The 11,016-nt window shown below is 37.0% G+C and overlaps 1 protein-coding gene across 1 annotated transcript; it reads right to left on the bottom strand.

Annotated features, from left to right (window-relative positions):
• Window positions 1-7,529: 7,529 nt before the first annotated feature.
• LOC131060354 (cytokinin hydroxylase) lies at window positions 7,530-9,858 on the bottom strand. Its single transcript, XM_057993532.2, has 5 exons — window positions 9,460-9,858; window positions 9,150-9,379; window positions 8,720-8,973; window positions 8,240-8,606; window positions 7,530-8,154 (listed from the first exon to the last, which is right to left on the bottom strand). The coding sequence occupies exons 1-5, from the start codon at window positions 9,743-9,745 to the stop codon at window positions 7,708-7,710; spliced, it is 1,584 nt and encodes a 527-aa protein (XP_057849515.1). The 5' UTR covers window positions 9,746-9,858; the 3' UTR covers window positions 7,530-7,707.
• Window positions 9,859-11,016: the final 1,158 nt, after the last annotated feature.

The raw sequence follows: 11,016 nt of genomic DNA, 5'->3' as shown, positions 1-11,016 counted from the left end.
AAATACCAAGTTCTTCCACAACTCAACAATTACCAACAGAAATAGAAACAAAATTGTTGAATTGGTTAGAGATGATGGGTTAGTGGCATTGTCTAAATAGGAGATCGGCTAGGAAATCATTAGCTATTTTCAGACTTTGTTGAATTTGGATAGCCATAATCAAGTAGCAGACATGAATTATTTCCTTAATTAAATCCCTAGCTTAATTTTGGATGACGAGAACAATGAACTTCATAAACCAGTTGTTTTGGAAGAACTCAAAAAGGTCATTTTCTAGCTATCTCTAGATAAAGCTATAGGACCGGATGGGTTCTCTGCATGTTTCTACCATCTATACTAGGAAATCCTTAAGTATGATCTACTGAAAGAAGTGGAGGAATCAAGGAGAAAATCTACTATATTCTTAGGGGTTGTCAATCATACTTTCATTTCCCTCATTCCAAAGAATAAGGATGCCACTTGTATGAGCTATTATCACCCAACTGCACTATCCAATGCTTTTTACAAGATCATCACCAAAATCATAGCAAACAAGCTAAAGAAGGTCATTGGGAAGGTCATTATAGAAGAATGGAGTGGTTTTTCACTAGGGTGATCCACGGTAGAAGGTATCATTGTGGCTCATGAAGCAGTTGACACTGCTAGAAAACTAAGGAAACCCAATATGATAGTCAAGTTAGACATTCTAGAAGCCTACGACTTGGTGGATAGAAATTTTCCGTTGGATGTACTAATAAGGTTTGGTTTTAGAAATTCATGGGTAGATTGGATCAGAGCATGTATTGAGAACCCTAAATTCTCAACATTAGTCAACATAGTGGCCCACAAAAAAATCCAAAAAATTCTCAAGGGGGCATACACCACCCGCTCTTTATGTCGGGGAATCCTCTTCCTTCTATCTTTTACCCATCGACAAATTTTTCCGCTGCATAAGAGAGGGTCAAAATGTAGACACTTAAATTAATTATTTTAATTAATTTAACTCTCTCACATGATTAATTTATTTAATTATGATTATCCTTATCCTTCTCAATATTAATTATATTTAATCTAATTAATATTGTCACTATAGCCCAATAATTGATTTATTTAATAAATCAATTTTCCTTTCTTCTCTAAGGCAATCAAAATTAATTCTTCTTAATCCCCCTTTTAATTAATTAATCTCAATTAATTAACTAATCCTTATGATTCCTACAAATCACCTTTTCATAATCCATCATTAGTCTAATTGACTCTTCTAGAAACTCTCTTAATCCCACTTACTATTATTCCTCAAATTTTTAATTGTCTCCACTCATTATCTCTCCTAGTCAAATCCTCCTACAAATCCCACTTGCTCTAATCCCACCTAATCCCTCTTCTAAATTATTCTGATCCCTCTTCTAATGGATTGCTAGTGGCTAATCCCCATGATTAGCCACATAATCAACCCCTAGCCCTTCTAGGCTAGATCTCCTTATCCCCTCACCCAACCACTTTCCTTAAATTCTCTTCTCACATCTCTCTATGCATCCCCCCATCCAACTACCTTCGTTAAATTCTTTTTTCATAGGTGAACGTGAGATTTTTAAAAATCTCACATTCCTCTATGTATCCCTTCACCCAAGGAATTTTTAATTCCTCGAATCCCCATGCTCCCTTTTTGGAGAATTTTTAAATCCTCTTTTTCATTATCCAAGGAATATTTTTATTCCTTTTGTCTTCCTTGGGTGCACTGGGAAGCCTTCCCAATAAACCTTGAGGAGTGTGAAGACAAGAATTGCCTTTATGGCATATCTCTTGGACTCCACACTTGTCATATCAACCCTTCTTTATCCATGTGTGGGCTCACATGCAATCTTGGCCCTCCATCTTGGATCAATCCTAGCCATGTTATCATTTTGAGTCCAAAAATCTATCCAAGCACCTAGGCTATAGACAAATTTCCACTCATCCATCACTTGGTCATCCACTTTGCATATCCATTCCATCTAAAACCCATCCATCTCATCATCCTTTTAATCGTTTTATGTGTGCAATTGGAGAGATGCCACATTCAATCAAGGAGAACATCCAATCAGGTTGTAGAAGGGGCATTGCTTCAACCTCATCCCGCTCAATCCGAGGAACAAGGTAAAATGAAGTTATAACTTGGTTATTTGATTAATTGTATGCTTTGTTGTTCTTTGACTGTGTTATTTCCTTCCGCCATTTTAACCCGCTTCATATAGGCTTCTTTACTTGGGGGAACCCGCCAGAAATATCTCACGCCTGAGACTTTTCTGCGGTCACCAAGAAAAGGTACGGTTCGTCAAGAAATTTGTGGAGCAGTTAAAACTGATGGTCCATTGTGTAACACGTTTGCAAGACATCAAAGCTCCATAACATGTGGATGAATATTTGAAGTGACAAGACATTTACTGCGCTAGCTCCGTAAGTATTTACTGAGCAACCATGCATACAATGAGAAACTATTAGATGTGGAAAAGTGTAATTGAGTATATTTAGTGAGAAACTATGCATTGAACTGGGCATCTGTTGTAATGATTAGAGACCCTTCGACACACAAAGAAGCTTCCAGTATTGTTAGCCTTCACATTTAAAGATATGTCAAAAATCCATATGCAAAAATTGTTTATTTCATTCAGGATGGGATGTTATTCAGAGGAGTTTAGTTGTGCATACCTAAGAGTTCTATGAGGGAGAACCTAATAAAGGAGAAATATAGTGGAGGATTAGCTAGATATTTTGGTATTGACAAAATAGTAGCATTGGTGAGTGAGCAATACTTTTGGCCCCAGATTCATTCGGGATGGGATGTTATTCAAAGGAGTTTAGTTGTGCATACCTAAGAGTTCTATGAGGGAGAACCTAATAAAGGAGAAATATAGTGGAGGATTAGCTAGATATTTTGGTATTGACAAAATAGTAGCATTGGTGAGTGAGCAATACTTTTGGCCCCAGATTCATTCAGGATGGGATGTTATTCAGAGGAGTTTAGTTGTGCATACCTAAGAGCTCTATGAGGGAGAACCTAATAAAGGAGAAATATAGTGGAGGATTAGCTAGATATTTTGGTATTGACAAAATAGTAGCATTGGTGAGTGAGCAATACTTTTGTCAAGTTGCAAAGGGTAGTAGTCAAAATTTGGGATTTTATAAACCCTTGACAGTACCGGTAAGACCTTGGGAGGATATAAGAATGGATTTCATACTTGGATTGCCTAAAAAACAGAGAGGGAATGATTCTATATTTGTGGTAGTGGATAAGTTCTCGAAGATGGCTCATTTCATACCTTGTAAGAAGACATCAGATGCATTACGTGTAGCAAACCTATTTTTCAAGGAAGTAGTGAGATTGCATGGATTACCTAAGAGCATAGTTTCAAACAGAGACACTAAGTTTGTTGGTTATTATTGGAGAACACTTTGGAAGAAGATGAAGACAAATTTGAATTTCAGTTCTAATTTTCACCCACAGACTGATGGACAGACAAAAGTAGTTAACTAGAGCTTGGGAAATTTGTTGAGATGTTTAGTTGGAGATAAAACCGGAAGTTGGGATTTGATTCTTGCACAAGCAGAGTTTGCCTACAATAATTCAGTAAATAGGAGTACTAAAAGAACACCTTTTGAGATTGTTACCGGAATATATCCTAGAGGTATATCAGAATTAAGAGATATTAGCAGTGAAGACTAGAGAAGTTCAGAAGCAAAAGACTTTGCAGACCACATGGCAGCCTTGCATATTTAGGTTAAGAAGCATTTGGAGGACATGAACAACAAGTATAAGGAGAAGGCAGATGAGAAGAGGAGACATAAGGAATTTGAAGTTGGTGATGAAGTGATGGTATTATCTGAGAAAAGAAAGATTCTCGGTTGAAACTTATAACAAGTTGTAGATGAGAAAGTTTGGACCTTACAAGATTTTGAGGAAGTTCAGTTCTGGAAATGCATATGAAGTGCAATTAGCAAACAATCTGAGTATTTCACTTGTGTTTAACATTGCAGATCTTCATGAGTATCATGAACTAGAATTCAGTGAAGACAATATTACAAACTTGGAGAAACAGTTGCCCCAGAAGGAACCAGATCAGATTGAAGACATTTTGGATAATAGGATTAGGCATAGTACTCAAAGAAGTTAGTATAAGGAGTATCTTGTGAAGTGGAAGGATAGACCAATTGAAGATTCATCTTGGATTTCTTGGGCAGAGGTAGACCGCCTTGGTTTTTCTCTGACCCCAGCAAAGTGAGAGACTCACTTTTTCAATAACCCTGGATGTCTGATGCAGGAGCATCCTTGGTTCATGGCAATCCTACATCAACCAAAAATATTTTCCTTTATGTTTTTCTTTATGTTTTGCAGTTTAAGAATTTCTTTCTGTGTGTACTGGTTTTGGTTCACCAGATCTTGTGGAGTTGGATTTTACTTGAAGACTTTATCATCTTTCTTATTTCCAAACCACATCACATTTGGATTATTTTTTGGCAAGTTATCACTATCAGTTTCCATGACAGTTTCCTATTACCGATTGACAGTTTCTTGTTACCTGTTTCCTGGACCTATTTTGGTGATCTACCAGAACCCCTTTCGTAGCTTGCGGAGCCTTGAGTACTGATTATGATGTTCCTTGGCGTGTGGCCGACCTTTTCCCGCGATCTACACTTCATCCTTTGGATTTTCCGGAGGAATATCTTGGCAAAGGCCGACCTTGTTGTTTTTACACGTTAGGTCTTGTCCTTCGGGTTTTGATCCCTTTTGGGCCGACCGGATCCCCTTGGATTGTAATAAATCATTGTAATTGAGCATTAGAATGTATCGAAGGTTGAAGATAGAACATAGAGGATAGATCTAAAGATTTGAGGTCTCGGTGGTGACCTGGTCTATAGTTTGAGCATGTTCTAGGAGACCTATGAGTCGGTTATGTTGTAACCCGGTTGTTATCAGTTGGTTGTAATCAGTTTTCATGTTATAATATAATCTGTTATGCATTGCCTCCATCATATCTTTGTGTTTCCATTGTGTTTACTCTTGCTGACCGGTCTAGATTGATCTCTTTGAGGTCCCTCCTAACCGATGACTGCTTCACTATCAAATTCAATGAAAGAACAGGTTCAAATAATATCTTGTATTATATTTAAAATTATTTAAAAATTAATATTTATTACTATCAGCATTACCATTGCACCTCCATTTGGTGCAAGCGCTAGTATAAATAAAAAGGAGACTATTAAGAAAGGAGGAACCATGCAAGATTCTTGATTTTCCTCCATCAAAAATTTTAATGACTAATTTAGTCTTGCTTTAAAATTTGGAACTGAGTTATCACAAAGTATTTGTATTGTTACACCACTTTGGGACTGAGTTATAAACTAGTAAGATATGTTTACACTATCTATGCTCTCCATTGAATGTATTCCTACCAGGACACCTCCATTTTAACTTCTAATATAATAGCTTAGTTGAAACTTTTGCATTTATACCTTAAGAAAAAGGTTTTGGGTATTCTATCAGCAATTAAGGTCCATTGTCTATCCATCTGTATATTTTTGGCCTCTTCAAGTTAAAATAAAATGTAGCTAGCAAACAAATTGATGCAAGAGCATCCCCGGTTCACAACAATCTTGCATCAACCAAAAACATTTTCTTTTCTATTGTGTTTTTTGTTTGCAGTTTCAGTTTTCCTTTTTGTGTGTCCCAGTTTTGGTTCGCCGGATCTTGTGGAGTTGGATTCTACTTGAAGACTTGGTCATCTTTCTTGCTTTCAAACCGCATCTCATTTGGATTACTTACCGACAAGATATCGCTATCGGTTTCCATGATAGTTTCTTGTTACCGGTTGTTCCTTTGTTACTGGTTGCTTGAGACCTATTCTGGTGATCTTCCAGAACCCATTCGGAAGCTTGTGAAGCCTTGAGCAATGATCTCGATGTTTCTTGGCATCTGGCTGACCTTCTATGTTTTCATCCTTTGGATTTTTTGGAGGAATCTCCTGGCGGAGGCCGACCTTGTTCATTTTGCACGTTAGGTCTTGTTCTTCGGGTTTTGATCATTTTGAGTCGTCTAGATCCTTTGGAATGATATATATATTTGTAATCATGCTTTAGAATGTAGTCAATTAGAATCAATCAGAGTATCAGATAGATAGACTGTGCCTAGAAGATAGATCTTTCGATTCAAGGTCCCGGTTGTGACCTATTCTACCCAGCATGTGTGTTGGTATGTTGTAACCCGGTTGTTACCAGTTGGATGTAATCAAATTTCATGCAATAAAACTATATGTTCTGCATTGCCTTCATCATATGTGTGTGTTTCCGTTGTGTTTACTCTTGTTGACCGGTCTGGACTGATCTGCTTGAGGTCCCTCCTCACCAGTGACTACTTCACAAATAGGCCACATACTATCAAATCCAAGCCATATGTGTATCTAAGGATTTGAATAGAATCATTTGAGATAAAATGACTTCTCTACATTCTCTGCATTGTTTTGGTCTCACTTTTGTATGAACATATCAATTTTTAACTTCATTTCAAACTTATAGTGATGTGTTGTTCCATATCAATAGCAAATTGGAAATTTTAAGATTGCAAATCTATAAGAAAACTAAGTTAGATGTAGGGAAGAAAGATGCATGGTGGACTAAGCAAACGAAGAAGATTGAGAAATTTAAAAAGAAAGTATATACTCAAAATAGTATCCTCACTACAATATATTTGTGCGGCATGTCATTTGAGTTTTGATTTGTAATGAGAATTTTAATTATTAATCCATGGATTCTTAAGCTCAAACACTGACTTAGCTAATTTTTTGAATCTTTTTGAGAGAATAGAAAATTCAAACTTCATAAATGATTTGTTAAAATATATTAACACCCACTTACCTAATTCTTAGAATCTTTTCGAGAGAATAGAAAATTCAAACTTTATAAATGATTTGTTAAAATATATTAATGGCCACTTACCTAATTCTTAGAATCTTTTTGAGTGAATAGAAAATTCAAACTTTATAAATGATTTGTTAAAATATATATTAATTAAATAATAAAAAGTGTCAATAAGAAATTTGAAATAACAAGTAAGAATCTTATTTTTTGATTAAAAATTTTTAGTATCAATAACAATTTTGAAGTTGTCATTAAAATAAATAAAAATTGTTGTATTAGTATTAACAATAATAAAATTTTTTTTTTTAAATTGAATATCAAATAATAATTTTGAAATCAATATTAAAAAATTAATTTAAAATTTTGAAAAACAAAAATTAAATTTTCAATAAATTTAAAATATTATACTTTTGTAAATGGAATTTTAGTCATTTAGAGAAGTTGAATGGCTCTAAATGAATCAATAGAAATAAAAAAATTGTTGAGTGCAAGGTCCCAACATCATTAGATTTAAGGCCAACAACATACCGTAAATAATTTTGACAAAATAGATACTCTCGATCTTTATTAATATTCATGTAATTAAATTTTATAGATTTAAAAAAAAAAAACCTAAAAACAAAATAACAAACCATTATTAGTTTAAAAATGAGTATATATAACAAACTTGAAGGGTTAACAAGATTCATTCCATACAAGTGTAAAACTAACAATAAAAATCAACACTCGACTCCAAGACTCTAGATACATTGAAAAACAGGGGAAGAAACAACAAAAGTTTTTCGTCAAACATGACTGCTCGATGCAATGACCTTGGGCGATATGACACACGAACAACTATTCTTTATTGTATTCAATTCTTTCCACCATGATTGGCATCCCATGTTGAGGATTGAGAGTGATGAATGCTAAAGGTGCATGCCTGTACTCACTGCTTACACTAAATCTGAACCTCTTCACCAGCATAGTGATTACAACCTTTGCTTCTAATAAACCATAGTTCTGCCCTATGCACACTCTTGGCCCACTAGAAAATGGAATGAAGGCATACGGATGATTGTCTGTAGCTTTGCTTATTCCATCTCTGAAACGCTCTGGCCTGAACTCATTTGCATCGCTTCCCCAGTATCTGGGGTCCCTGTGCACTGCTAATATGTCTCCTATCACATTCACACCCTTGGGAACTATAAAATCATCTCTTAATTTTAAGTCTTTGAAGGCCTGCCTGATGACGCCTGTTCCAGGTGGGTACAATCTCAGAGTCTCGTTCAGTATCATTCCAATCTGTCACATAAAAAATTGGTAAATTATTTAAGCCATGTATCTCTTGGGAGGGTTTTCCAACCCAAAATTTGTTTATCATACTTACAATTTTGAGCTTTCCTAAACAATCCATGGTGGGATTGTTGTTTCCACAGATTGCAGTTGCTTCTTCGTGAGCTTTTTCTTGCCAATCTTGGTTAAGTGCCAACAGGAATATTGTCCATGTTATCAGAACAGTGGTGGTTTCTCTTCCTCCCAAGAAAAATGTTTTGCACTCGTCCATTACTTGCTGTTCTGTGTACCTGAAATTCTTGTCATCTGAAGAAACATGCTCTACTTCTGAGAGTATCAAACCAAGAAGATCATTCCCATATGATCCAATCTCTTTTCTTTTCTCTATAATCTGTTTCAAGTTGTTTTCCAATCTTCTACGCCGCTTCCAAGCCTCCAGATTTGAGGGCGTGGGAATATAACTTTTTTGGAAAAGAAAGAAATATGAATTCAAATGTGTCTTTACTATGTTAAAAGCAAACCAAATCACAAATTGTCCTTTGGAAAAAGAATCTATTAGGTAGTCATGCCATACCTGGAACCTGGGAGCCAGAGATATTGAATATTGTGGTTCATTATCTCCTCTAAACCCCTGATGTCCTCATATATTTCCTTTCCCCCTTTGCTGAAGTCCATTCCAAATCCGACCCTCATAAAAATGTCTCCAGTAAGCCTGTCTATAAAAGCAGTTAACTCTAATTCACAAGGCCTCGCTGCAGCTTCCTTCATAATCTCATTCCATTCCTTTACCAATTGATCTGTACATTTTGACATGATGTCAACTGAGGCCTGTAAAGTTGTACACAACAATTCTCATCAATAAGTTGAGATTCAAAAGCCCAAAAACCCATTTTGTAAAAACATGTCCAGAATGGTATACTATTGTACAAATAATATGTGAAAGTAAACAGAGTGAAATGGAGGACAGGATTATGGTGGAATCAGAGTAAGAATGTAATGACCACCTTAAGCTTTTCCATATGAAAAGCAGGGGCCACAATTCTGCGCTGGTGAGACCACCTTTGACCATTAACAGTGAAAAGTCCATTGCCCAAGCCCACAGAAAGCATCTTCCTAATCATTGGAGACCTTCCGCAGTCAGCAGAATGCTTGGATGAAAGAAGTTCCCTGAGGAGCTCTGCATCGGTTAGAACAATTCTGGGCTCATAACCAAACCATATAACAAATTTCTCCCCTGCACAACAATTAATCCAGACATAAGAACATACAACCCAATATTTTAAGAAACAAAAGAGACATCTGTGAGAAAGAGACCATAGATCTGAGACCACTTGACTATATAAGGGAAAATTCTGTTTCTTATGTCATGGTTTATGGAGGGCATATCAGTAAGCATCTGCTGCTGCACCAATTTTCCAATTTCAACAAAATCCCCAATCATGAATCGGGGAGGATGACCTTTGAAACCCTGCTTTTGCAGAGCCCTGTAAATCATCCATGGCCTCCATAAGTATTTTAACACAAAACCTGCAAAGAATGGGCAGATCGCAACCAAAACTACAACTAAGAAAGAATTTACAGCTGCTTCTAGTAAATCCATGAAGCCTAGAACTATCAGAGGAGAGTATGAAGTGAAACTTGGTGTGGAAAGAGAATATAGTTGTTAAAACAAAGCATGAGCAAAGTTGCGACTTGGATAGACTTTTGGCCGGCCAGGTCGCTGTTGGTGATTAAAGCTACCGAAGAATTGATGTTATCTTATCATGACAAATAATTAATTTTAAACTTTTTAAGAAAAAGACAAAACATTATTTCATTGGCAGAAGTTGAATAATATATGTAGACTTTTGAAAGGAGAAAATTACCATTTCTAGAAGGCATCAACACTAAATATGATTTGCCCCTTCTCAATCATTTCCGCAATAATGATTTGCTTTGTCTGTACTTTTATTTACTGCATTCTATTGAAAGCTTTGTTAAAGACACCATGGATCCCAAGCATGGGGATGAGCTGCCCTACCTCCTTCACCAGGGCCTCATTTTCAGGCTGTATAAATTCCATGAGGCCCTTTGCCCCCACCATAACCTCTCACTCTCTCAGCCCCCCATGCAAACTCCCCAACATCTTGTCGCCTTGTCTATGGCCTTCCCTAGATTTTTCCTGTATCTTCATGATGACTTTGCTACGGCCACCATGACCCTGCCTGCTTATGCCTCTGTTGTTTCCTTATCTGTGGTCTCCCCCAGTTTGACTTTGTCAGCCTCTCCCAGCGCTTCCCACTCCCTGTCCTTGTCTAAGGGCAAAGGCAAAACCAGGCTGTTAAACGCAAATGTATTGTCTTTGATGACAATTCGTCCTCTGAGGATGCTGAGCATGACAATCCTTCCCCAAATTCTGAGGTTAAAAGGAGAGCTATAAAAAGAAGATCCCTATGATCGAAAATATTAACTCGGAGGAGGACCCCATCAAGGACAAGGAGGGGGAAGACCCTAATACCACTATGGGGGCCCCAGATGGGGATTTTGTGGATGTGGATATGACTGGGGACCCCAAGGTTCCGACCACTGTTGGTGTCGCTGACACGGGCAATTCTCATATGCAAGCCCAGGACCCTGTTGATGTTAAGGATACGACCCCTATGAACATGGGCATTGAGGGTGTCATGGGTGAGGAAATTTTTGATAACAAAGTCCTGGACTCTAGTAACTTGGACCCGGATTTAAAGATGGCGGAACAAGTGATGCAATCTCTCCCTCTGATGGGCTTGGGAATGATATTGGCAACCCCCCTACTGAAGATGTGCCCAAGGAGATGGGAAAGACTACGGATGACATGGCTGCTGTGAACCCCTAGGATGTCCCTACTCTGCA

This window comes from Cryptomeria japonica, chromosome 4 (genome assembly GCF_030272615.1).
Source record: "Cryptomeria japonica chromosome 4, Sugi_1.0, whole genome shotgun sequence".
NCBI lineage: Eukaryota > Viridiplantae > Streptophyta > Pinopsida > Cupressales > Cupressaceae > Cryptomeria > Cryptomeria japonica.
The sequence above is the reverse complement of the archived record's forward strand: the minus strand, read 5'-3'. Positions and strand labels throughout refer to the sequence as shown.

Coding starts and splice junctions, on each gene's coding strand:
- LOC131060354 (XM_057993532.2), bottom strand. CDS start 9,745: ATGGATTTACTAGAAGCAGCTGTAAATTCTTTCTTAGTTGTAGTTTTG. Junction 8,974..9,149: donor TTCATATGGAAAAGCTTAAG/GTGGTCATTACA, acceptor ACAACTTTACAG/GCCTCAGTTGACATCATGTC. Junction 8,607..8,719: donor CTCTGGCTCCCAGGTTCCAG/GTATGGCATGAC, acceptor TTTCCAAAAAAG/TTATATTCCCACGCCCTCAA.